Raw genomic sequence first — 26,511 nt, forward strand, 5'->3', positions numbered from 1 at the left:
CGTGGGCCATGCATTTACCAAAAGGACATGAGGATAATCAGAGTCTCAGAGACACAGACACACGCCCTCAGACTCTCGGTACGAGAAGGTCCCCAAAAGTTTCCACTTCACTCTTCCTCACTCCCTACCCCCTTGTCAACCATCCTGGGAGCTGGAAAGTCCTTCTCTACTTCTAACCTCTGTCCTGTAAGCTGCAGCCCTCGGAGACTCTGGGAGCCACCTGGGAATGGAGGTGCCGCTGGGAGCCGAGCGTGAAGCTCCAGGGTGGGGCATGAGTGGAGGATGGCGAGATGGGAAGGCAGGCCCAGGAGGGGACAGCTACCCGCCTCTCCACGCCAGGTGCCACGTGCACCACGTTGGGGGGAGTGGGCTGCAGTCACGAGGCTGAGGCATGTCTGGCTCCTGCTCTGCTGTTTACCAGCTGGGAGTGAAAGCAAGAGGAGGTGCCAGGGAGCCTCCCCACTGCAGCCTGGCCCCTGGCCAGCCGGCCTGTTGGGTAACCAGGAGAGCCAGGCCCAGCTAATCAAACTCTGGGCCGAGGCTGTGCAGAGGATCAGTGGCACCCAGGACCCTCAGAAGCTGTATCCTGTGGCCTCCCCAGAGCACTTCCTCCGTGGGGGCTGCCAGACTGGGGGTGGGGGGTCTCCTTCCTGCAACTACTGCATGAAGCATGTCTCCTCTCCTCTCCTCTCCCATTGCTCCTCTGCCTCAGCACACACCTCCAGGCCTGCCCCTAGCACCCAGCAGAGCAGGAGGCTGTGAAGGCATCAGGGAGCCAGGGAGTTCTAGGGAAAGTCAGCAAAGTGCAGAGGCTAAGCAGGCAGAGGCCTCAAGGAAACCAAGAACTGCTGGGATGAACCCGACCTCACCCTGTAGAGAAGGCACCATCCCCCAAATAAGCCATCCCATCTTCATCTCTTCCCTCCCCACCTCCCCTTCACCAGTCACCTGTCTTGGTGGCTCAGTGGTAAAGAATCTGCCTGCCAATGCAGGAGACACAAGTTGGATCCCTGGGTTAGGAAGATCCCCTGGAAGAGGAAATGGCAATCCACTCCAGTATTCTTACCAAGAAAATCCCAGTGACAGCGGAGCCTGGCAGGCTGCAGTCCATGGGGTTGCAAAAAGTCAGACACGACTGAGTGAGCATGCACGTCTTGGTCAAATAGAAAGCACATGATTCTAGAGTCACAAAGACCTGGGTTCAAATCACAGCTCAACCACTTACTGTCCTTGTACAATCCTTGGGCAAGTTGTGACTATCTTCGAGCATCATCTAGCTTATGAGCATCACATAGGTATCTGAAGCAACTATGCTTGCTCCATGGTGGACACTGGGAGGGTTGGAGAAAATCATGGATTTACAGAAAGTGACTGGCAAAGGGCCCAGCACACAGTAGGTGATGCAGAAAGGCCAGTGCCCTTCCTGTCACCTATTCTGTCTCTCCTCAAGGCCCCAGACTCTGTTCCTCCCATCTCTCCCTGTGTCCCCTCCTGATGTCGGGACGCTCTGCCAGCCACTCCTTTCCCCTGCCTGCTGTCGGGCCAGGTGCTCCCTCCTCCTCTCTCTTCCCTCCCCTGGGCCCTGCTCCCTGCCCTCCTGGGCAGCCAGGGCAGCAAGGACGGCACCAAGGGAGTTGCCCCATGGACAGGGCCCCACAGAGACATCACCGAGCCTCGCAGGGTAAGAGGCCCTGCAGCCTTACAGGCAGGTGGAAGGGGCTCCCAGGAGGTGCAGAGGAGAGATGGGAAGGGGCTGGTCGGGACGTTAGAGGGTTGGGGCAAGAGAAGAGAGGAGAGAAAGATGGGTTGGCAGGGGAAGGTAGGCTGGTGAGGCACGGCAGGTCTTGATAGAGACTGAAGGAGACATGGGAGGAAGGGCTGGGGACTAGACAGAGGAGAGAAAGAGGAAGGAGAAGCAGGAAGCACATGGAGGGGAAAGAAAGGGAGCCGTGAAGAAGGAAGAGACAGGTGGGCTGGGGCAGGAGAGGAGAGAAGAGAGTCAGGGAAACTGGAGGGAGGAAGGGCCAGCATGTGGGCAGGGTCTGGTTTCCAGTGAGAGCGCCCCCTGGGAGGAGGGGCAGACACTGCTCATCTGGCTGGGACCCCAGGCAGCAGTACGAGGCCGACCACTCCACCTTCTGTTCATTCAGCGACGGAGGAAGCTGTCCTGCCTCTAAAGATGACAAAGGTCAGGGAAGCAAGCAATAGAACCCTGTCCGGTGCCCACGCCCACCCCCAGCACTTTGCTCCCCACTGGCTCAGGGTGTGGGGTGGAGGATGCGGTTTCATTTCTGCAGAAAATGTGGGACGCTCGGCCAGGGGTAGCAGGGGGGGACCGGGGGGTGTGGAGAGTCAGGCAGTCCTTGGCCGCACGAAGGGTCTAACTCAGAGACCGCTCAGCAGGATCCCATGGCCACATGCTAGGTCAGGTGTGAGCCCTGAGGCAAAAAGTGGTGGGGCCACCTGGTGGAGGAAGAACTCCACTGCCGGGGCAAGCAAGGGGAGCTCCCCCACCCCAGGCCTGCTGTGAGGTTCAAGGCTAGAGGCTAGAGAGAGGGTGCCACGTCAGGGAGGAAGCTGGGTGGGGCCAGGCAGGATTGGCGGCAGGCGGGAGGGGCCGGATGGAGCCACTCCCTCTCTGCGCAGTCCTCCCCCAACCCTACCCCACCCCAGCTGAGCCCAGACCTTCAAGTCCATCACTCCCACCCAGTCCAGTGGAGGAACTGGCTTACGGGGGCATCTCCTGGGCACAGGGACAGTGTGTGAGCCGGGAGGGTGAGCAGAAGGGAAAGATGCTGAGCATTAGACAAGTGCTGTGCTTAGTCGCTCGGTGGTGTCCGACTCTTTGCGGCCGCATAAACTGTAGCCCACCAGGCTCCTCTTCCATGGGGATTCTCCACGCAAGAATACTAGAGGGGGTAGCTATACCCTCTTCCAGGCGATCTTCCCAACCCAGGGATCCAACCCAGGGATCCAACCCAGGTCTCCGGCATTGCAGGTCTCCCGGATTCTTTCCCATCTGAGTCACCAGGGAAGCCCACTGGGCAAGTAGAAGGAAAAAGTAACAGGAGAGCACAGTCAGAGGTCAGGGGAAATACAGGGGGCTTAAGGCAGGCCTGCAGCGTTTACTGAAATGAAAACTGGCCTTGCGCTCTGTGAGGAGCTGCTGTGTGGATGTACAAAATGCAGTAAGGTCTGGCAGGGGAAGCTTCTTCACAGGGACTCCTTCGGTAGGTGTTTAATAAAAGTTAACCATATGAATGAATGACATGCTCTTCCCTGCTCCAACCAGGCTCTAGCTGAAGGCTTCCCCCTCAGCAGCTGCTCCTCTGGAGGTCTGTGCCTCCCTGCCTCCCTCCCACATCAACCCATCTGTGCTCCCTACAGCCTTCTCTTCACCTGGACCAGCCACACACAGCAGGAGGCATTGCTTCTTCTGCAGGCTGGGGGGCCAGTGGAGCCAGAGCCTGCAGGAGGCAGTGTGTGTGCTGGGGATGTCTGTGCTTGCAGCTCTCCCTTCTTCCTTCTAAGCTCTCTCTTCTTCCTTCTAACACCCTCACTAGCCTACCCTCAACCCCTACACCTCAAAATTCCCAGGTGCTGCGGGCACAAACAAGCAACCAAGAGTTTTAACTCTGGCCGCTTGGCTCCGTGGTAAAGAATTCTCCTGACGATGCAGGAGACGCAGGTTTGATCCCTGAGTCAGGAAGATTCCCCTGGAGGAAAAAATGACAACGCACTCCAATATTCTTGCCAGCAAAGTCCCATGGACAGAGGAGCCTGGCAGGCTACAGTAGTAGGGTTGCAGAGTTGAACACGACTGAGCATGCTTGTGCAGCCAGCAGAATATTTACTGTGTATCTCTAAGGGGCAGGCACTACAAAATAACAATATGAACAAGGCAGACACAGTCCCTGCCTCCATAGGGCTTACTGTCTAGCAGGAAAGCTCCCTCTTCTTAGATCATGAACAGTTATAGCGGTGAGATGATGTGATGAGTGCCAGGAAATCAACTGCTGGAGCTGAGTGTGTCAGCACAAGGGCGGGAGGGCTTCTCTGGGGAAAAGACCTGATTGGGAACTTGGGGGATGAAAAGTTGTCTAGATTGAGGAGGGGCCAGGGAAGGGCCTTCCAGGCAGAAAGAATAATGTGGGGAAGTCCCAGAGTGGCGAGGAGCCTGGCACATTTCAGGATTTGAAGAGGCTTTGCATGACTGTAGGGCAGAGTGAAGAGAGCAGTGCAGTGGAGGTGGTCCCACCTTCTCAGACGCCAGGTTCTTCCAGGAAGGACTGGGGTAGGGGTGAGGGCCTGAGCATTGGGGAGGATCTCTTGATCCTCCGTGGTCCTCAACTTTTGGCCCTGACCCCCTCTCTTCTCCTTACAGAGCTGCTGGCTGCAAAGAAGACCCACACCTGTGAGTAGAGGATTGGGGCAGGAACTGGTGCTGGGGTGTGGAGAGATGGCAAAGAATTCAGCAAGGGCGCCAGGAGGTCCATGTAAAAGCAAGGCACATGCCTTGCATGCTCGGAGCTGGAGCAACCGGGCAGAGGTGACCAGGTCTGAAAGGAGGTGGAGCTGAAAAACCAGGGACATGGGGAGATGAGGAGGAGGAGTGATAAAACCTCAAGACTGGGGGGCAAAGGGAGGAGATAAGGGAGAAGCCTGAAAAGTGTGAGGGAATGTCGCAAAGAAGTAAGGAGAGCACAGTGAAAGGGAGCCACAGGAAGGAGAAGGAGCTGCTGGACAGAGGCACAGGAGATGCTGGGTGGGGCAGTGGGGGGTGGGCAGTGGTGGAGATCACTAGGTCAGGCAGGGAGATGCTGAGGCAGGGTGGCCTCAGGGACTCAGGGTGCCTGCACCAGGCTTTGTGGCAGCAGAGTCAGGTTTGCTGTGCATCTCTGTGGTTAACACATCCCAAGGCATGAACAAGCCTGGGGCCAGCCTGTGCAGAGCAGGAGAACAGGAAAGCCTTCATCTTGGTAGGAAACACATGGAGAGAAACACTCTGGGTCCTGGAGACATTGAAAGACTGAGGCTGCAACATGTGAGGAAGGGATTAGAGCCCAGGAAGGACTTACCAATGGATACTAGCAAGGAATACCTTCTCTTGGGAACTCTCAACTCATCAGATCTGTCCTCCTACTTCATAAGAGAGGCTACACCCCCAGAAAATGCACCCATTGCACCTTGGTCTCAAAGCTCATGTCCCATCAACGTGCCCTTCCAGGCCCAGGATGCCTTCTCAGAATCCTTGAACTGAGGAGGACCACTCCAGGGCATGAGTGGTCACCTGCCCTTCTCCATGGCCCTCCCTTGGACTGCCTACCAGTTCCTCCTGAGAGCTCACTGCAGTTCTTTCTGCTGCCATCATCGCCTAGAGCTCCCTGTTCCGAGCAGAGAGATCTCAGAAGGCCCAAGCATCACCCTCCTCCCTGAGCTGGTCAGATAGGGGCTGGGAGGCCACCAGGAGGCTACATCCTTCTGAGTGGGGGGTTGCTTTGCTCAGCACAATCCTGATCAGTGCCTCGCCTGCCCCTAGCCACAGGGCCCCACGGAAATGCTGAGCAGGGCCCTGGGAGGAAAGCGGGTCAAGGAGTGACGCGGGTGAGCTGAGGGAGGTGGGGGCCAGGGACCATATGTGGGTGGGGGGGAGAAGGGGGACTTTCGGAGCATCTGGAACTGGAAGAGGCTAAACGCCATTCCTACCCTCAACCCCTTACCACAGAAACCTCGGCCAGGACCACACCCCCTCACCCCCTTCCAACCCCCTGGCCCTGTGCAACCATACCTCCACCCCACCCCCACCCGTGAGGGTCCTCAGGAGAACATGGGCTGACAGCCCCTCCCCCACCCACTGCCAGCTCCTGAGTGCCCAAGGAAGGCCAGCGGGGAAAGGCCTGTGCCAGGCGCCATTAGAGTCCCAGCAAGATCAGAGGCCTCTTAGGAGGTTTGGCCCAGATAATCCAGGAAAGATTAATGCCTCCTCCAGGCCCGGAGACTCTGAAAAGTGGGCTCTGGAAGTGGAGACAGTCGTAAAAGGGGCCTCCAAGACAACCCCAGGAAGGGAGACGCCCAAGAGGGACTCCCAGACTGAGAGGGGCACCTGATTACTAAGGGGTCCTGAAGAGGGAACCCCGAGGCTGAGGTGCCCACAGAGCACCTCATATGAGGCTGAGAGGGCCTCTGAAGTTGATGGACCCCAGAGAAGGATTCCAAGACCAAGAAACTCTACAGAGACTCCCACAGCAGGAGACCCTCCTAAGCAGACCTGAACCAGAGAAAGCTTCCCATTTCTCAAGTGTAATCTGGGGTCAAACACCCTGATTTTGAGTCCTGACTCCACCACTTTGCTAGCTGTGTGACCTCAGACAAGTTACCTAACCTCTCTGTGTCTCACTGTCCTCATCTTTGAAGTAGGGATAATGGTACCTACAACATAAAGCTTTCTGTGAAGACTAGATCATCCACATAAAGCCTTAAGAACCATTTCTGGCACATGGTTAAGCATTATTATTAACATCATCTTCATTCCAAGTTCGGCAGTTTTGCTCCTAAGGAAATTTCTGACCGACTAACCCCTCCTACAGATAGTGGCATTTGTCTGATGGTTATTGCTGCTACTATAATCACTTATGCCCTAGCCCAGGGTATGTACCGTGTGCAGGGAGGGCATGAGCGTGGTGGGTGGTGGGCAGCCTCCCAGACTGCATCTCACTGAGCACGGCTGTTGGCAGTCCACAGGGTCGCAGGTGGCCCCAGGCAGACATTCTGTGACTTACCTCTAGAAATAGCCCCGTCCCTGGAGTCACCTGGCAAAGAGGGTCAGGCTCTCGGGGATCCTCGGGGGGAGGGGGAGTAAGGACCTGGCCCCAGGCTCATGTGAGCTCCATTCCGGCTCCCCAGCCAGAACTACCCTGGCGGGTGGAAACAGCTTTTACGCGTGTGGCTGTCGCCTGTGGTTTTGGAATTTTCCAACGCCCCCTGCGATTGGCTGCCCCGCCCCTCACACTCTGCCCCAGGCCCAGATTGGCCACATGGGGCGCCTGTCATCCTACCCGCTGCACCCCAGGGGGGGTTGGGGGGTGGAGTTGGGGGGGGTTGTCACTCGGCCACCTGTGTGGTGCAGATCTTAAACCCCCCGGCCCAGAAGCACTGGGGGAGAGCTAGGTGCAGAGCTGCGGACTGAGGCTCTGCCAAGAGGGCCTGGCCCCTACCCCTGCTGTCAGCTGCGCCCCATCCCTGGACCGCCCCGGCTGAGAAGGACAGGGAGCCCAGGCGGCAAAGCCCAGGACTCAGTCATGAGAAGTAAGTGAATGGGCCTCCTGGGAGCGGGGAAGCCTGGGGCCCATCATCATTCCCGGGCCTTCTGAAAAGGAGGGAACAGTGTGGGCAAAAGCCGAGCGCTCTTCCCTGGCAGGGTGTGTCCTGGTCAAGGCTAGGATCTGTTGGATGGAGTAGTCGTGGAGTCTCATTCCTCAAACGGTTCTCTTAGAGCAGTTGCAGTAAAGGGACTATTGAGGAACTCCTCTGTCATGGGCTCTGGCAAGGATCTCCCAGAGTAGGTGAGGTGCCCCGCGCTTTGTTTTACAAAAAGGGACTGAGACCCAGAGGGGCCCAGTGCTTCACCCCTAGATCACACAGCTGTAGTAGGTGGAGGCTGGTAATTAACAGGCAGCCCAAACTCGCTGTCCCGGCACCCACTGCAGTGTTTCCCTCCACGCCTCCAAACTACCTGTGGGCAGGGTGAGAAAGGAGGCCAGAGGAGCCGCTGTGCCCTGAAGCAGCGGGTTGGCGAGGGTAAAGACAGGGCAGCTGGCAGAGGGGGTCAGAACCCCAGCATCCAGGCCTCTGAGCCATCACACTCCCTGCCCACTGCAGGATCATGAGGACCAAGTGGAATCCAGCCAGGGTGGTGTGTGTGTGTGTGTGTGTGTGTGTGTATGAGAGACCCCTCATCCCAGGTTCAGACACCCATTTGATGAGTAGGATCAGGCAGTAGAGATGAGAGCAAAAAGCCTTCAACTTTACTGGCTTCCTGGCCCAAAGCCATGGGCCAACAGCTGGTGGGCAGATGTCTGGGGTCCCTGTGCCTTCCAGCAGAGCAGGGTGGGCAAATCGCCCTCATGTGGGGAGCCAGAGAACCTCCCAGAGCATAGGGTGAAGGACGAAAAGGGAAGCCCTGGACTCCTGTGGCCTGAGGCAGGAGGCACCCCCAGCCTCAACTGGGGGTCTTCCCACAACCCACAAAAGAGAGTCCATATTATACTGGAAAAACCCACGGGCTGAGTCTAAATACCAGCTTCTGAGCCACCTCTGTCCCTGACTAGCCTTGTCCTTAGGCAAGTCATTGCGCCCCCCTCTCTTATTTTAAAAAAAAGCTGAATTTAAAAACAAAACTAACTTCGGAGAAGCTCCCGTTCTGACCAAGCAGAGAGCGGTGGTCTCCAAGTGAAGCATCCCCCAGAGTAGTGGAGGGAACTTAGAGGAGACACGGAGAGGTGGCCAAGGAAAGGAAAGAGCTTCACCTCCACACTTGGGGTGGAGACTCCCGTGCAGGCGTCCAAGCGGGGGCGGCCAGGAGGGGTGAAGAGACCCAAACTTCAGTTTCCCTTCTGGCTTCTTCCCAGTAGCAGCAAAGGTTAGTCTTCCCAGAAATGGTCTCAAATCAGCCAATCCACCTTGGGAAGAAGCAATGGTCGGATGTGCTTCAGAGCCTGGCAGGAGGGCAGGAGAGCCCGGGACTGAACAGGGGAGACACTGAACAGAGCAGGTCTACGTGACAAACCCACCCCCACCAAGCTGGTAGGCTGGAGAGGGTCTCCTCCCATCTGGGGTTGGTGCCGCCGGTCCTTCTCACTTGGACGTCTCTGGGCACCTCATAGCCCCTCGTGAGTTCCAGCTACCTCCCTGTCCTCTGACCTTCTCTGGGGCGGGCAGAGCACTAGGGGCTTGGAACTGTGACCCACACAAAGACCAAGGTCCAGACACACCAGGAGCAGAAAACGGACCAGTGGCACTCCCCTGGTGGTCCAGTGGCTAGGACTCTGTGCTCCCAGTGCAGGGGGCCCAGGTTCGATCCCTGGTAAGGGAACTAGATCCCACGTGTTGAAAATAAAAGATTCTGCATGCTGCAACTAAGACCCAGTGCAGCCAAGTAAATTTAAAAAAAAGAAAAAGATGAAGAAGAAAGGAACCAGACCAAGAAATAAAGAGAGATGCAGAGGCCAAACTCAAATGACAGAAGATCTATGAAACACATGGGGAGAGAGTGATGTCTAGATAGAGCTACAACTGGAGAAATACCCGGAGAGGCAAAACATTACAACGTGTAGCCTGAGACAGGACTGAAGTGTAGAAGATGGAAAGGCACACAGACCCAGGGGGTGACAGAGAGAAAAGGAGGTGGGCAGGAGAGGGGAGACACTGAATATAGATCAGGTGTAGGAAGGCAGAAGTGGGAGGGATGGAATTTACAGAAGCTCCGAAAGAATGATAGGGTCTCTGCCATCATGACCTGCTGCCGAGGAGAGAGGAAACATCCATTAGCCAGAAGAGCTCCCCAGCCAGCCAGAGGGAGGGTGGCCCCGTCAGCTCACTCCGGGGCATGGCTGGAGTGGAAACAACAGACATAAGGCCCTGGCGTTAGGCCTGGATGGGGAGGTGGGAGGGCAAGGGCTATGAGGTTGCGTTCTCGTCTTTGTTGTGCCCTGATCTTCCTCAAGTCTGGTCATGATGAGGAGGACCCGTCAACCAGAAAGAAGTCCAAGTCCCGGGGTGCTGCAGACCTCACCCAGAGAGCTCAGGGCCATTCAAAGGGCCCCCTCCTTCCTCGAATCGCTGTTGTACCTTTGGCTTCTTCTCTCTGCCCATTCCTAACAGGACTCCCAAACACCTCCAGCTCAGGGCTTTAGAAGGTGGGAGCACCCCAGCCTGTCCCATCACCAAGAAACATGGGTATTGGTGTGGCTGCCCCTCCCAGGGGCTCCTTCCCGCTCCCCTGCCCCTGTCCCCTGATTCAGACGGGGAACAGGGACTTTCCCATGCTGAGAGCTCTCCTAGAGAGGCAGCCCTGGGGTCTCCTCCAATGACTAGTCCTTTCTGAGATCTCATCTCCACTCCTCCAGCTGCCCCCTCCCTGGGACTCCAGGCTCAGAAAGGATGGAGATATCCATCTAGGAGGAGGGATGGCAGCAGGGCTGGGCCACAGGGCCAGAGCCTGGGTCTTTCTGGGGGCCCTGGCCTTCCCACAGCAGCAGAGGCCCTCTGGAAAGGAGACTCGAGCCTCGGGAAGGCCGCTGGCGGTGCGTCTGGGCTCCTGCTCCTTACTGCTTCCTCCTGGTGATTCATCCCCTCCCCCCATCCCCTGGTTGTTTTCACTCAATTCTTTTGTTTCCCCTCCTTTCTCCTGTCCCAGACTGCGGGGGTGGCGGGGGCACCAGGAGGGGGTTTCAGGTGGCTGGCTGGCTTTCATAGCTTTTCAAAACCCCAGACTCTCCCTCGCCCACCTGAGTTTTAGCTTCACTACTTTCTCAGCCCTGGGACCTGGGTGTATCAGCAGAAAATTTTCACTAAGGGCAGACAGGAGCGTTCGCCAGGTACAGCGGCTTCTGTTCTGACCCCCACCCTGCCCTCCCCTTCCTGCTCTTTGCGGCGGGAGCCCACCGCCGTGGTTTCCAACTTTGCAGAAGCTGCGGGAACTGAGAGCTGAGAAAGGAGGGAGGCTGGTGACCGGCTGGGGTACACAGGGATCCCCTGGCCGGAGGTGTGGTCTCTGTGGGGAGAGGGACTGAGTTGGAGCTGGGGGGTGAGGGCCCCTGAGCTAAGAAAAGAGATACAGTCCTTTCTCACTCACTCACTCACTGGTTTCTGCAAAGAGGCCTGCCAGCATGCCTGACCTGAAAGCCAGACCACAGGCCAGAGGAGCTGTGGTCCTGTGAAGGGTCCTAAATCAGGAGCTCGGCTGGGGTGGGCGAACCATGGTTAAAGGCAGGAGGGGGCTGACACCACAGGAGAAGGTATGGGACAGAGGGAATAATGACTGGATCTTTAGACTAGACATGAGGCCCAGCTTTAGTTCCATGGGTGTCCTCCCTGAATTCTGGTCCTAGCCCACCCCCCTCACTTTGCACTTCCGCTGCAGCCAGTAAACATGCCCCCACCCACAATCTGCCTAGTGCATTTGAGTGTCTCATCCTTCTAGAGTGAAAGGCTCAATGGTTGGGGACACTGGCTCTCAGGTTACAGAGACCTGGGCTTGCATACCAGATCTCCCACTTCTGGTGAGGACCAGCAAGCTTGTGCAACCTTGGTCAAGCCACTCACTCTCCCCTGCTCGTTTTCTCGTTCTTAAAATGGGGACGATACAAAGAGTACCTACTTCACGGGATTATCGTGGTCATTAAATGAAAAATGTATGTAAAGCCTGGCACAGAGTAAGAATTCAGCCAATGCTTATGTCTATCATCCTTGTGTGTGCTCAGCTGCTCAGTCACGTCTGACTCTTTGCGACCCCATGAACTGTTGCCTGCCAGGCTCCACTGTCCGTGGAATTTCCCAGGCAAGAATACTGGGGTGGGTAGCCTCCAGGCTTTTCTGTCCATGGGATCAAAAATACTGCAGTAGTTTGCCATTTCCTTCTCCAAGGGATCTTCCTGACCCAGGGATCGAGCCCATGTCTCCTGTGTCTCCTGCATTGGCAGGTGGATTCTTGACCACTCTGCCACCTGGGAAGATGCCACCTGTCATCATCATCCTTAATCAATGTCCTTTGGAGAAAAAGAGAGAGAAAGAGGAGAGAGGAAAAGCCTAGCCTTGGGCAGATAGAGCACCAGGGGAAGATGAGGACCTCAGGGTGCCTCTGTCTGCACCTTTCTCTGCCAGAGCTGGGGTGGTTCTGGGGTTTGAGGGGAAAGATCCCCCTGGGTTGCAGCCCCTCCTTTGCTCCTACCACTTCCTCTCTGTGGCATAGGGCACCTGGACAGGGCCCAGGGCTGGCTTTCTAAGGTGGCACAGGGCCAAGCTCAGGATGCATTCAAAGAGCGCTATCAATGAATCTTGCAGCTGTGAGAAGGGTGAGATTAGAGGAGGCTGGAGGGAGGGGGACAGCCTACTTTGTCTCTACCGTATTTCCCCACATAGGAGGTGCTCAGAGGAGGCTCCCTGGGGATCCTTCAATCTCCAAAGCAGTCCAGAAGAGATTCATTTTCTTTTCCTAGTACTGTGTTGGAATGAAGTTTTAGAAGTCACACCGGTTGGCAGATAAAAGAATGGCTGGGGAGGAGACCACCAGCCCCACCCTTATGCCCCAGCAAGAGGCAGAAGCAGGAAGAGGGACTACATTCTTGCTACTCAGAAATGTAGGGTGAGGACCAGCAAGCTTGGGCACCAACCAAGAGCTTGTTCAAATGCAGAACCTGGGGCCCTCCGACTTCCTGAGTAGGGACCTGCATCTTAACTAGCTCCCTAGGGGATCTTGTTGGCGACTCAGAGGTCTAGGGTCATGCAATCACTAGGTGGTTTCAGGAGGTATCATGTGTATGTGGGCATGTCGTCTCCCTCCTTGGAATTGAGGGGCCCTGGGAGAGAACCTGGGGTCGCAAAGAGTCGGACACGACTGAGTGACTGAACTAAACTGAACTGAACTGGGAGAGAACCACAGTGAGCTACACAGATCTTCCTGAAGCAGCAGGCGAGGGCAGATAGAGTGAGGGCTGTTGTGGGAGCCATGCTGCAGGGGTTGACCTCGAGGCTCCTGACCTCTGCTTAGTTCTAGTTCCTGGCACTGTTAGGCCCTTAGGTGGTAAGTTCCTGGCAGGCCAGGCTCCTGGGAAACAGCTTGAGTAATCCTGTGATTACTCAGCTCCCCTCCCCAACCTGGGTTCCCACCAGCTACTGCTTCAGGGACAGGGCTCATGGGGGGAGGCTGCAAAGGTGAGGTATTCAAGGTGTTTTTCAGCTCCAGCTCACCCCACCGCCACCTCTGCCGGTCCTCTTCCCGTCCTCTCCCCGCCCCTCCTCCACAAGTCACACTCGTGTGCACCGGTACTTTCTCTTTGAGGTTTTGGGTAGATGGCATGGCCGGGGTACAGGTGGCAGGGCCAGGAGGGAGGAGCAGGATAAGAGGGCCTGACCGTGCTGACAGGGCCAGGCCTTGGGCATGGGGGGCAGGACACAAGTGTGGGTTTTTTCTGTGTTTCCGGGGCTCTCTCTCCATCTCTGCATCTGTCTCTGTCGTCTCCTGGTCCCGAATCTCTTGGTCTCTCTAGCTGAGAGGCTGGAGGGTCCAGCTCAAAACCCCTGACCCTGTGTGCCTGTCTCACTCTGTACCTCTGTCTCGGACTGTGGCTGGGGAGTGTGGGACTATGGTTGCTGGCCCGGTGGCTGGGGTCCAAACTCTGGTCTCCCCCAAACACGGGTATTTGTGAAGGTGGTCTGTGGCTGGCCACATCGTCCTATGAAAAGGGCAAGGTCTCAGTGACACTGTTGTGAGGTTCCTGGGGCTGGGACCAGCAGTGGGTCAGGCGGTAGGGCCGAGAGACGTGTCTGGGTCAGCCGTGTGGTCAGCGCATACACGCACACGGATGTGGCTCTTGGAGAAGGGAAGAGGCAGGGAGGCCTGTGGTTGAGTGCTGGGCTGGAGCCCAAGTTCCTACTGTGGCTTGGCCTAGTCTCCCTCCCGCTTACTTTTTGGGTGACCCACGATGGTTTCTGCCCTCTCTGGGCTTAGGGCCACTGAGGAGTGAGATCCCACAATGCTGGAGGGGAACTTGTGGGGGAGAGGCAAGAGCTGACTCCACAGGAGACAAGTACTTCTCTTGGGCCTCAAACGCCTTCAGGGTTCTCTTCCCACTGCTGTGCTCGATGGCAGCCAGCACACAGTGTTTCCAGCTGCAAAGCACTTTCCTCGGGTGAGTCCGTGTACCCCCTGTGCTAACACCCGTCACCCCCTGCACCGGCCACGAAGGCTGTGCTGACCCTGATTTTACTGACAAGGGCACTGAGACCTAGAGAATCCAGTGGCTAAGATGTGCAGGTGTCCCTGCATTCTCTGCCCCTTTTCTAGGTATCCAGTCCTCCCTTGTTCTCTCTTCCCTCCATTCATTCCCATCTGCTCTTAATTTACTGGAAAGAATCTGAAAGTTCTCTTGCCATCTGTCCTAGATGATCAGGACAGCCTATTGGGTGGGTGCTGGGCAGGCTAGTGGGACTGCCTGAGAACTCGAGTCAGGAGAGACTCGAGATCTAATGGACAGATTTCAGACACCCTGTCCCCCATGAGAGGCAGCTGCTTACTCTGACTCGGGTCTAGGCTAACCTGAGGGGATGATGGTTTAAGGGTGACAAAAACAATATTTGGGGGAGCAGTGGGCAAGCCATGGTCACCCTCCCCACCTCACATCAGCAGGCCCTACACCACAACCAGAGTCCAGGCCTAGGCCAGAAGAGAGTTCATAGCACTGGATTTGCCCTGCAGGCAGCGGCTGCTTCCTCTGACCCTTGGAATCAGAGATGAGGGGGAGCTGCGGTCCTAGACCACTTTTACATCCTGCTCCATCCCAGGCAGGAGAAGGCAATGGCAACCCACTCCAGTACTCTTGCCTGGACAATCCTATTGGCGGAGGAGCCTGGTGCGCTGCAGTCCATGGGGTCGCAAAGAGTCGGACACAACTGAGCAACTTCACTTTTCACTTTCATGCATTGGAGAAGGAAATGGCAACCCACTCCAGTGTTCTTGCCTGGAGAATCCCAGGGACAGGGGAGCCTGGTGGGCTGCCGTCTATGGGGTCGCACAGAGTCGGACACGACTGAAGCGACTTAGCAGCAGCAGCAGCCATCCCAGGCATTTTCCCTCAGAGGGGAGGCAGCAGGTCAGCAACGGCAGAGGAGAGAAGCGCATGCCCTTAGGAGTGATGAAAACACCTGAAAGGGAACCCATCCCTGCCCAGTCCGTCCAAAGATTGGCTGGTGGAGAGGCCGGCGGCTCATCCCTGAAACTTAGCAGGGAGCTGTGGGCATTGACAAGGATGGGGCAAAGTAGAAATGGACCTGGGGCCAGTAACCATCCACAGCGAAGGCACCAGGGAGGTAGATTACAATGAGCTTAATGGGAGAGGGGGAGGGTCCTGGCAGCCAGTCAACAAACACTAACACACAAATATGCACAGTGTACACACTGGCTCAAGCAGCTATGCCTGTTGCCTCGTGAATCACATATACCTTTCGTGTACACACACACACACACACACGCGCACACACGAGCACCCCTTCAAGCAGGCAACATGCCCACTGATGTGTGTGCCCCTGAAATCACAGACATGGATCAGCAGAATGGAAAGCTATGGGGAACTGGGAGATAGACCCAGCTCCTGAGTAAGCTAGCTTTGTGAACCTGGGCCAACCATCTGATCTCATCTGGCCTATTCCTTCCTTGGTAAAGGGGAAAAAAAGAGGTCTGAATGATCCGATGGTCTCTAGTCCCAGCCAGTGTTAACATTCATGATTTGGGCTCACACAGCTGGAGGCAGAGGCCCGCGTACACACACGTAAGCATCCATACACAGCCACCCTCTGCTCTGGGCCAGGAACCTGGGAGCTCTGTTTGATCCGCTCCCTGGCTCTCAGACATCCAGAAGAGCTGGCTTGCTGCCCCCACTTTCCTGGGCTCCATCTGGCTTCTCTCTACCCTCTCTGGGCCCCACCCTGTGACCCTGCCCTCTTGGCCCCCCAGTCTCCGCACAGCCCCTCCCTGAGCCTTCACAGCCCGGCTGAGGATGGCAGGCAGCTCTACCTGGCCCCCAGGTGCCTCCCGCCTGGTGCACCACATCTTCCCACCAGGCCCCACAGTCTGCCCTGGGGGGCCAAGCCCCAGTGTGGGGAGGGCAGCTCAGAGGAAGCCCCCTGGGCGGGAAGCAGGTGTTGTGAAGTAGTGAGGACTCCTAGGTCCCCAGGCGGGAGGGAGGCAACTAGAGCTTTTCATCTTGAAGGGCTGAGCAGGTGGCCTCTCTGCAGCTGCTTTCTCTGCCCCCATAGAACTGGTACAACCCCAGCCACTCCGCAAAACTAAAACAGCCTCCACAGATCCTTTGCTGAGTGGCATTTGGCATTCACTCCTTCGTCCATCTTATTGTTGTTGTTCAGTTGTTGTAGCCCGCCAGGCTCCTCTGTCCATGGGATTCTCCAGGTAAGAATACCGGAGTGGGTTGCCATTTTCATCTCCAGGGGATCTTCCCGACCCAGGGATTGAACCCACGTCTCCTGCTTGGCAGGTGGGTTCTTTACCACTGAGCCACCAGGGAAGCCCGGTCTCCCATCTTACAAGAGGACTGGGGTAGGGCAGCAGAGGATACACCACGTCCCTGGATCTGCCTCCCAGGTGCTGGGGTAGGCTGCACCAAAGGCTCCCAGGCTCACCTCTGCTCTTTCCTTCTTCCAGCACAAATTGAAGTGATTCCGTGTAAAATCTGTGGGGACAAGTCATCTGGGATCCACTACGGGGTTATCACCTGTGAGGGGTGCAAGGTGAGTGCTCGCTCATACACAGTCTCTTCAGAGGATAGGAGAGGGGGCTCGGCAGCCTCCGTACTGCCTGCAGGGCTGGTCTCCTGAGATGGCTAGGGAGCTGCCCGGTGGCGCCTTGCCTGGAGAGCCCTGTGCCAGAGGGCCTTGTCTTCAACTTGGGAAGCGACTGCAGGACAGATTATAATGGAGGAGAGAAAACTGAGGGGTCCTACGATCTGGAGGTCCTCAGACTGATCTCGGCCCTGCCAGGGCCAGCAGCCATGGTCTTCACCTGCCTTCCCCAGGGCTTCTTCCGCCGGAGCCAGCAGTGCAACGTGGCCTACTCCTGCACCCGCCAGCAGAACTGCCCCATCGACCGCACGAGCCGCAACCGATGCCAGCACTGCCGCCTGCAGAAGTGCCTGGCCCTGGGCATGTCCCGAGATGGTGAGGCCGAGTGGGCAGCCCCCCAGGGCTTCAGTCGCCAGAGCGGCGGCCTGACCAGACGGGTTCAGCGGCACCAGACCGGGGTTCAACAGCCTTCCGGGTCTCCGCCCTCCAAACTTCCCTCTGGCAGGCTCTGGTCTCTTCCACTGTCCAGCGTGGCAGTGGGCAGGCTGCCCTCATCAAAGGTCTTCACAGTCCCCAGCTTCAGGCTCTGCAACAACAACCCTTGTTTCCTCAAACTCCTAGGCCCTTTTCCCCTTCCTTGGGAGGGACTCTCCTCACCCGACTCGCCTCCAGCCCAGATCCCATCCCCATCCACAGTCCACATCTTTCCCCAGCTGCCCCCTTGCTCCAACTCCACCTGGCTCCCCGTACCCCTATCTCCAGCTTGGGACAAAGGGCTGTGACTATGAATGGGACCACAATCACCCTGAGAACAGCCCGGAAGGCTGAGGTTCACAAGGGCGGCTGTTCCTGGTGCCTTTCTCCCTTTCTCAGCCACTGCCCCCTTGGCAGCCCCCAAACTGCTCCCCCCTCCAACACCACAGAAGGAGCCCAGGGTGGGGCTGGGGGAGGCATGAGGTGATGGGGAGCCAGAAGGAGCCTGTCAGCACTTTTCAGCGCCCAAAATAACAAAGTGAAAGGAAACACGCAGGGTTGCAAAGGGGCAGGCGGGGTGAGGGGCTGTGCCCCCACACCTGGGAGGGGCGGTGGGGCGAGTGAAAAGGCAGGAAAGAGAGAGCAGAAGAGGATGTTCAGAAACAAGCCGCGGAGCCTGGGTTGGGCTGTGGTGAGTATCTAGGTCACCAGGGAGCCTGTAGGCCTGACCACAGGGAGACCTGTGTTCTCGGCTCTCCTCTTCCTCCCGACCCTCCTAGATTGGGCGAGGTGACCCCGATACAGCTTGAGGCTCCCTCCCCAGCCATCCCCAGCCCCATAGCAGGAGGCCGGGCTCCTCAGCCCAGACTCATTGCTCAAATTCTGCCACTTAGTCGAAGCTGGTTTCAAGCAGGGAGAGTTTGCTCAGAAGACTGATACGTCTGCTGATACATCTGGGCTGGACAGAGCCCAGAAGCAGACAGGAGTCGGCAGGAGTGGGTCTTGAACAGAAATGCCTGGAAGGCAAGCTCCCGGGCCAGACTGGAGAAGCTCTGCTCGGAGTGAGCTCTTCAAGGAGCAGCAAGTTAATCCTGTAATGGTCACAATGCCTATTGACTCTGCCCTGTGCCATGTCCTCCCGCCTCCAAAACTCCTGATCCCCCGACCTCTTTCAGCTGTCAAGTTTGGCCGCATGTCCAAGAAGCAAAGGGACAGCCTGCATGCAGAGGTGCAGAAACAGCTGCAGCAGCGGCAACAGCAGCAACGGGAACAAGCGGCCAAGACCCCTCCCGTGGGAGCCCAAGGAGCAGACACCCTCGCCTGCACCTTGGGGCTCCCGGATGGGCAGCTACCCCTGGGCTCCTCGCCTGACCTGCCAGAGGCCTCAGCCTGTCCCCCTAGTCTCCTGAGGGCTCCAGGCTGTGGGCCCTCCTACTCCAACAGCCTGGCCAAGACCGGGCTCAACGGGGCCTCGTACCACCTGGAATACAGCCCTGAGCGGGGCAAGGCTGAGGGCAGGGAGAACTTCTATGGCACAGGCAGCCAGCTGGCCCCAGACAGGGGTGGACTTCACTCTGAGGACCCCAGGCGTCCTGGGCCTGGGGAGCCAGGACGGGGCCTGGACAGCTACTTCACCCCCAGTTTCCGCAGCACCCCAGAGGTGCCTTATGCTTCCCTGACGGAGATTGGTAAGCAGCTGGGGAGGCGGAGAGTGTAGAAAGATGAGGGAGGAGCTTTCAAGAAAGGGGCCCTGTGGGACTTCCCTGGTGGTTAAAAGTCCACGTTTCCACTGCAGGGACATGGGTTCTATCCCTGGTCAGGGAACTAAGATCCCACATACTGTGCAGTGCGGGAAAAAAAATGGAGTGGGGGGCCCTAGTCAGCACCACATGTAAACCAAGCATACACAAGGGTCTAGGGGGAGGCAGAGCAGGTCTAGGCCAGGCAGAGGAGCGCCCTTGGTATGCGAAAGGTAGGAGCTGGCTGAGATGGAACCTCTGCCTTCCTCCCTTGGCCCCAGAGCACCTGGTGCAGAACGTTTGCAAGTCCTACCGGGACACGTGTCAGCTGCGGCTGGAGGACCTGCTCCGTCAGCGCTCCAATATCTTCTCACGAGAGGAGGTGGCTGGCTACCAGAGGAAGGTGAGGCCAGGACACCGCGCTGGGGAGGAAAGACTCCTGCCACTACCCAGGGAGTCCAGAGACAGCAACCTGCACACATGAGTGGGCTGGGCCGAGGCAGCGTATCCCAGAGAGACACAGTGTGCACCTGCTTTTAAGTACGCACCCTAGCAGATGGGTGAGAGCTTCTCCTTAGCTCCTGCCTATGGTTGTTTTACCTGGTCTTCATCGGTAAAGAATTTGCCTGCAATGGGGGAGACCTGGGTTCGATCCCTGGGTCAGAAAAATCCCCTGGAGAAGGCAATGGCAACCTACTCCAGTATTTTTGATCCCATGGACAGAAGAGGCTGGAGGGCTGTAGTCCATGGGGTCGCAAAGAGTTGAACACCAATGAGTAACACACACACACATATACACACACACACCCTATGTCCTTCACCACCCAGACCTAGAAGTACAGACCTCAGCATACTCTCCTTCCTCCTCCTCTATCAACAGTAGTCAGACTTCTCATTAGCATCTGTTTCAACACTCTTTCTCTGCCAGGCACTGTGCTGAACACTTTACATAAATTACCCTTGACCCTTACAACAACCACCCTATGAGGCTGCCACTCCTGCTTTTAATGGACTGAGAAAGTGAGCACAGAGGAGTTCGTAGATGTACTCCACGCCACAAGGTAGTGGAGCCAAAGGCAAATTTAGATCCACTGGGCCCCAAAGTGCATTGTGCTAAGAACAGGCTAAAAACACAAGTGCTGAGAACGTGGGGGGTACTTGCCGTTTTGTCTGGGCTCCCAGGGCATCAGTGGGGTCCCGGGGGTCCTAAAAGACAGCTCCAGTGGGACCTCCCTCCTCCTCTGCAGTCGATGTGGGAGATGTGGGGACGCTGTGCCCACCGACTCACCGAGGCCATTCAGTATGTGGTGGAGTTCGCTAAGAGGCTCCCGGGCTTTATGGAGCTCTGCCAGAACGACCAGATCGTGCTACTCAAAGCAGGTGCCCAGGGAGAGCGGGTGGGCTGCGGGGTAGGGGGCACCAGTGTGGAATGGGCGGGGCTGTGTGGAGGGAGGTGCCTTAGGGACCCAGGACACTGAAGGGAGACAGAGACAGATTCCTGGCTCTGTGTGACAACGCGCCTGCATTTCTCCCCACTCCCCAGGAGCCATGGAAGTGGTGCTGGTCAGGATGTGCCGGGCCTACAATGCTGACAATGACACAGTCTTTTTTGAAGGCAAATACGGTGGCGTGGAGCTGTTCCGAGCCTTGGGTGAGGGGCAGGGGGAGATGAGCAAGAGGAGTCCGAGGCCAACCCCATCTGAGGCTTCCAGACCCAGGGCGCCCTCTTTTCAGGACAGATTGCCCACTCTGCTCCAGACACCAAGGGGGTGGGTGTCCTTGGGCACCATGGCCTCAGCCACTTTGCTCACTATTTTGTTTCCACCCTCCCAGGCTGCAGTGAACTCATCAGCTCCATCTTTGACTTCTCCCGCTCCCTGAGTGCCTTGCGCTTTTCAGAGGACGAGATCGCCCTCTACACAGCCCTCGTCCTCATCAATGCCAGTGAGTGTCACTGGGCTTGGGCAAAGGACAGTCAGGCGGTGGGGGCACAAAAGGTACTGAAGAGTCTGGACCTTGTGTGCTGTGCTCAAACGGCCTTCGCAGGTGGCACTGGTGGAAAAGAACCCGCCCACCAGTGCAGGCGACATAAGACATGTGTGTTTCCATCCCTGGGTCGGGAAGATCCCCTGGAGGAGGAAATTGCAACCCACAGGCAGGCGGCGGGGGCACGACGGATACTGAAGGGTGTGGACCTTGGCTGTGGTTAAATCTGGGAAGGTATTTATAAAGCAGAATAAGCCCACCCAATGTTGCTGTAAAATAAGATGAGTCAAAATAAAGATCCAGAGGAGCCTGAGAAAAGGAAGAGAGACGTGCAGGTGGGGCTGGAGAAGTGGGGAGACATGAGGAAGAGAGGAAGTGAGCCACTTCCCTGAGAGCAATGAGGCTGCATGTGAGTCCCTGCCAGGGATTCCACTGTGGCTCCACACTGGAATCACCGGTGGAGCTTTAAAAAATGAATGCTGTGATTCTTACGTCATGGATCTCAGGTGCAGTCGGAACACCAGAATTTTTCACAGCCTCTCGTAGGTTATTGTAACGTGCCACCAAGCTTGAGAATCGCTGCTCTGTGTGAACTCATTTTAAGGCAACAAGCCATCGGGAATTCCCTGGCGGCCCAGTGGTTAGGACTCCACGCTTTCACTGCTGAGGGTGCGGGTTCAGCCCCTGGTGGGCAAACTAAGATCCCACAAGTCCTAGGACAGAGCCAAAAATAAAAACAAAAGGCTACCTGCCATCAGGGCAGGACTCTGGATGTCCACTCCACAGAATGGAGTGGGCTGGGTGAGCCAGCTGAATGCCAAGGATTCTGAGAACCTGGGGAAGTGGGTTGTGCTACTAACCTGAGTTTGGAGACCAAGTTATCAGTCCACTGGCTCTACCAATGAGTAGAGACTGAAACATGCCCCTTGACCTGGAAATAAAGACTGAAAAGAGGACTTCTGGTTATTTTATGGAGTCAGGACAAAAGTGGTTTGTCTCTTGAAGTTAGCCACAGACTGCTGCAGAAGCCCCAGTGCTGACCTAGGTGGCTGCACAAGGCCCATCTCCTCTCTGGGACCATCTTTACCAAGTCAGGGTGAAGGGGGAGATCTTTTCTTCCACACAGCAGAGTTTTAGTGGAGAGCACTGAATTAGCTATGTGAAATATCAGGTACCAGGGAGAAGGCAGCCTGGAATGGGGAGATCAGAATGTCTCATCTCTTTCATCTCTCCCCAGTTTTCCTTATAGAGAGCTACCCAAGACCCCCGCAGCTTACCAACTCCAAAACAATACACACCCACACCCCCTACACTGTCTCTCACTCAGCTCAGAAGATCTCTGTTCAGCACAGATGTCCAGAATGACACACCCTTTGGGGGAAGTTAATGTCCATGTTCTTTCTTGTTTTTGCTGTGGTCCCATCCCCTCCTTCAGACCGGCCAGGGCTCCAAGAGAAAAGAAAAGTAGAACAGCTGCAGTGCAATCTGGAGCTGGCCTTTCATCATCATCTCTGCAAGACTCATCGCCAAGGCATCCTGGCAAAGGTAGGAGCAGTCCCTGGGACAGAGGAGGTCAGGCCCGGCGCCAGATCTGTGACCTCAGGGTTTGCAAGGACCAGGGTCTGAGGGTCCAGAGGAGGAAGTGCCTGAGAGCTAAGTTGGACGAGAGAGCTTGTAACAGCACAGGACACGGGGACTGAGCAGCCACTTCTGTGTGGGTACAGATGAAAAGTTAGGGAGCCTGAAATTGGGAGGGACCTCCAGGGAACAATTCAGTTTAATAGAGCCACCGCTTACCAGCACCTGCTTGTACTGTGAGTGGAAAGATACAGAGATGCCGTCCTTACCCCCACCAGGAGTTTTTAACCTGCTGTGAAGAAGAGATTTGTATACCAATGACTAACGCAGAATAGGATGTGATACGGGATAAAATAATAATGTGATTAACAACGTGCTTTCCCAGATATACTCATCTTTGTGACAACTCAGTCAGTAAGAGAGATGTTAAAATCTCCCTGTAGTGATAACAAGACCTGAATGACTTGTTCAAGTTTACACAATCGTGGGTGATAAATGCAAGTCCCGGGGCTCTTTCTACTGCATCTCTGTGCGCCTGACATATTACTACAATAAGAAATATTGGGGAAATGTGACAGCATGGAATAGGGATTAAAAATAACTTGAGGGCAAAAGGAGAGGATCGTAAATGCTTCCTAGTGAAGGTGGCATTTAAACTAGGCCATGAAATATTTATTTTAACAGGCATTGAGGGGTGGGGTAGGCATTCCAGGCTTAGGGAACAATATGAGCAAAAATAAGGAGGCAAGACAATGTGTATATGGAGAATAGTTGGTGGAACATTTTGACTACATGCTAAGATTGGAAGCTGGGATAGATTGATGGGGGCAGGAAAGTAGCAGAAGACAACCTTAAAAATTAGGTCAGGGAGCAAATCAGAGAGGACTTTCAATGCCATATTAAAGAATTAAGACTTTATTTCCAGGCAATGGAGAGCACCAAAGGCTAGAGGAATGATATCATCAGAGCTATTTTTTAGGCAATTTAATTTGGAACCAATGTAAGGGGACCATTTATGGAATGGTTCAAGCAATGGACCCTTGCTGTGTGCCAGGCACTGTGCTGGGTGCTGAGAATACAGAAATGACTTAAATGACAGTCTCTGCCCTACATGAACCTCAAGTCTGGTAGAATAGTTCAGGAGGAGCACCAGCTGGGAGGGCAGTTGGAAAGCAAATCTGGTGGAATCCACCTTCGGAATGCATTGCCTCCCCACCGTCACCCTCTTGCTGTCAGCGCTCACTTGAACCATTAGAGAGGCCTCCGGCTGGACCCTGTCTGTCCCACTGCAGCCACACGGCACTCCTCAGTGCTCCTGTAGCTGCCACCGTGCTGACAATCAAAGCCAGAGTCTCTGTCGTGGCCAACTGGCCTCATGGCGTGACCCCCGACTTCTTTGCTTACCTCTTCTCCTTCCACTGCCCTCTCAGTCACCCATTCCAGCAGCACTGGCCTCCTTGCTATTCCTTGAACACATCAAGTTGCTTCTCAGGGCTTTTGCACCTGCTGCCCCAGGTGCCTGGATGCTTCTTCCCCTCGTTTTCCAAACAACCTGCTCCATCCCTTTATTCTGGACAGCTTTTCCCAGACCACCCCATCCAAAAAGCTTTCTGAAGTTTTCTAATATTTATTTTCTGGCTCCCTCACTAGAATATACAGTTAATAAAGGTAGAGATTTTATTTTATTCACTGATGCATCACCACAGCCCATCACAGTGCCTAGCCAAAAGGTTCTCAACACACATAATGAGAATGAATGAAAGAATGAATGAAATGAATGAAAGAATGTTGCAATAGCCCAAACAAATGCAAGATAAAGCAGGAGGAATGAGAAGAGGATGAATTTAAGAGGTATCAAGGGATCCCATGCTGCCTGCTCTTCCCTGACTGTCCCTTTCCTAGATACCTAACCTGGGGAGAAAGGGATGGTGGCTGGTGAGAGGTGCTTTTAAGCCTCACTTGGTGATACAGGAAATTGCAGAAGAGAAATGGTTTTCTCAGTCTTTCTCCGGTGAGGTCTCTCTGCCTCTGTCTCCTCACAGGTCTCTGGGCCTTTTTCATTCCCCTCCACTGGCTGAGTGCTGGCAATGTTGATTTACTATTTGCAGTGTTGGGTATCTGTTTGGAAAATGCTTAGTCCAAAGAAACAGTTATTGAGCATTTGCCATGTGCAAGCAGTAAGATAGGTGCAGAGGATACAGAGAGAGTAGGGAGGAGAGGGAGGGAGAGAGACTCGAGGAGCTTAAATCTAGGCTGGAGAGATAGACAAATTGGATCATTTTCCTAAAATGGGATTTAAGTGCTACACAGAGGGAAGCCCAAAGGAAGGGACCCTTAATCCAGGGAAATAGTCCTAGAGGAGGTAACACTGAAGGTGCTAGAATTAGCCAAGCACAGAAGAATTGAAAAGGCATTCCAGGTAAGGGGAACAGCATCAACGAAGGCAAACAGGCGCCTAACAGTGTGTAAGAGAGTCACAGACTTTCACTATTATAAAAGCATGGGGACTTCCCTGATGGTCCAGCGATTAAGATGTCATGCTTCCAGTGCAGAGGGCATGGGTTCAATCCCTGGTCAGGGAATTAAGATCCCACATGCCACATGGCGTGGCAAAAAGATTTTTTTAAAAAGCATAAGAGAGTGAGAGAGTCCTGAACAGGGCTCATTTAAGGAGTAGCAGGAACACCATTTGGGGGTTCAGCCAGAAAACATGTTCCTGTCCCATTGCGGTTCTCGCGTGCTTCCAGTTCTTTGAATACAGACCTACCCCTACCAATGGGATCTGGCTGACCCCCAAGTGCTGAGTGTGCAGGGAGGGAGTACAGAGGGTTATCCCAGCCCAGGAAGGATGGGAGGACTTCTCTGACCTGGGGACAGAGCTGCAGTACTCACCCTTCTTCCCATGAACCCACCTCCAGCTGCCACCCAAGGGGAAGCTGCGGAGCCTGTGTAGCCAGCACGTGGAAAAGCTGCAAACCTTCCAGCATCTCCACCCTATCGTGGTCCAAGCTGCTTTCCCTCCACTCTACAAGGAACTCTTCAGCACTGAAATTGAGTCACCCGAGGGCCTGTCCAAGTGATCTGGAGGAGGGACTCCGTTCTCTTCCCTAGAGCCTGCTGGCTCACCTTTCCCTTGGTCTTTTCCTTTCCTGTGGCCCCTGGAGGGTGGTCTCTGACTATATGGGGGGATGGGTGAACAAACGCTGAGACTGGGTTTCAGCCCACCGGTCTGCCTGGCAGCAGGCCAAGAGCCAGAGGGTCGGGATTGAGGGACTCCGTCCCCAGCCTCAGCTTTGTCCGGACTCCTTTCCCATGCCCTGTCACCCCCAGCTTCTGGGAGGCCTGGGGTGGGATACAAGGACCTCTCAGAGGACCTAGGTATCCTCAGGACAATAAGGGGTTCCAGGACACCCTGGATGAATGGAACTCAACTCTGGACTCAGAAGCTAAGAATAGGACTTTGAAATACCTCATTGCACTTCCCTGGGGGCTTTGGCTGGGGTGGTGCCACAAGCTTGGAGACTGGCGGCCGGAGCCCAGAAGGACCTGCATATAACACGAATCTGCGTCACCAGGTTTTCTGCCTGACCCCTCCTCCCAGCTCAGCAAGGAAATGGTTAGGCACTCGGGGGTCTTGAAAAAAAAAAAAAAACTGGATATGTGAAGGGTAAGGATCGGATGGGAGTAAGGGAGGGGCTGGGGATGATAATTTTATGGGCTTTGGATATAGGGATAGGGTATGATGAAGACCAAGAACATCACAGATAGACAGTTAGAACTCAGACTTCTTTTGTGCACTTTAAAAATAGACTTTAGGGATTACCCAAATCTGTCAGAGACACACATCCACAGACAGGTGAAACATACTCACACACTCAACCTGCAGTCATGTGGCTCTGTAGACACATTTAATCTGACACAATCTGTCTCCCTTGAGGTCACAGCTCAGAGGAGCTTAGCGGCCCCAGGGAAGAGTCCCCATCCTGAGGGACCCCAGAACATTTCACCTGGTGCTCTAGTTCCCCAGTCTTAGGCCAGGGGCGGCCCAAACTCTATGCCAGCCCCAGCTGTCTTCGGTTGCAAGAAATCCTAAAAGAAGAGGTAGCTGGACACTGATCAGTCACAGGGCCAAGAACAGACCCTTGGAGTTCTAGTTGTCTGGTCC

General features: G+C 55.4%; 1 protein-coding gene across 6 annotated transcripts; it reads left to right on the forward strand.

Moving 5' to 3' along the window:
• The first annotated feature begins 1,385 nt into the window (after nt 1–1,385).
• On the forward strand, nt 1,386–26,231 carry RORC (RAR related orphan receptor C). 6 transcript variants are annotated; one of them, XM_061406311.1, is made up of 12 exons: nt 1,386–1,681; nt 2,151–2,188; nt 4,385–4,414; nt 16,433–16,518; nt 16,803–16,944; nt 18,219–18,731; nt 19,064–19,185; nt 20,030–20,162; nt 20,326–20,433; nt 20,616–20,726; nt 22,204–22,313; nt 25,265–26,231. In XM_061406311.1, exons 1-12 carry the CDS (start codon nt 1,401–1,403, stop codon nt 25,424–25,426), a joined length of 1,836 nt encoding a protein of 611 aa, XP_061262295.1. In that variant the 5' UTR covers nt 1,386–1,400; the 3' UTR covers nt 25,427–26,231. The 6 variants fall into 6 exon arrangements, with proteins under 6 accessions (XP_061262295.1, XP_061262304.1, XP_061262324.1 ...); XM_061406320.1 differs by having other exon boundaries at nt 20,326–20,397; XM_061406340.1 differs by lacking the exon at nt 2,151–2,188 and having other exon boundaries at nt 1,594–1,681.
• Nucleotides 26,232–26,511: the final 280 nt, after the last annotated feature.

Source organism: Bos javanicus, chromosome 3 (genome assembly GCF_032452875.1).
Source record: "Bos javanicus breed banteng chromosome 3, ARS-OSU_banteng_1.0, whole genome shotgun sequence".
NCBI lineage: Eukaryota > Metazoa > Chordata > Mammalia > Artiodactyla > Bovidae > Bos > Bos javanicus.

Bases quoted from the DNA above. Each gene is read 5' to 3' on its own strand.
- RORC (XM_061406311.1), top strand. From the start codon at position 1,401: ATGCAGAAAGGCCAGTGCCCTTCCTGTCACCTATTCTGTCTCTCCTCA. The intron at 1,682-2,150 runs GTAAGAGGCCCT...CTGTTCATTCAG, and splicing joins ACATCACCGAGCCTCGCAGG to CGACGGAGGAAGCTGTCCTG. The intron at 2,189-4,384 runs GTCAGGGAAGCA...TTCTCCTTACAG, and splicing joins TGCCTCTAAAGATGACAAAG to AGCTGCTGGCTGCAAAGAAG.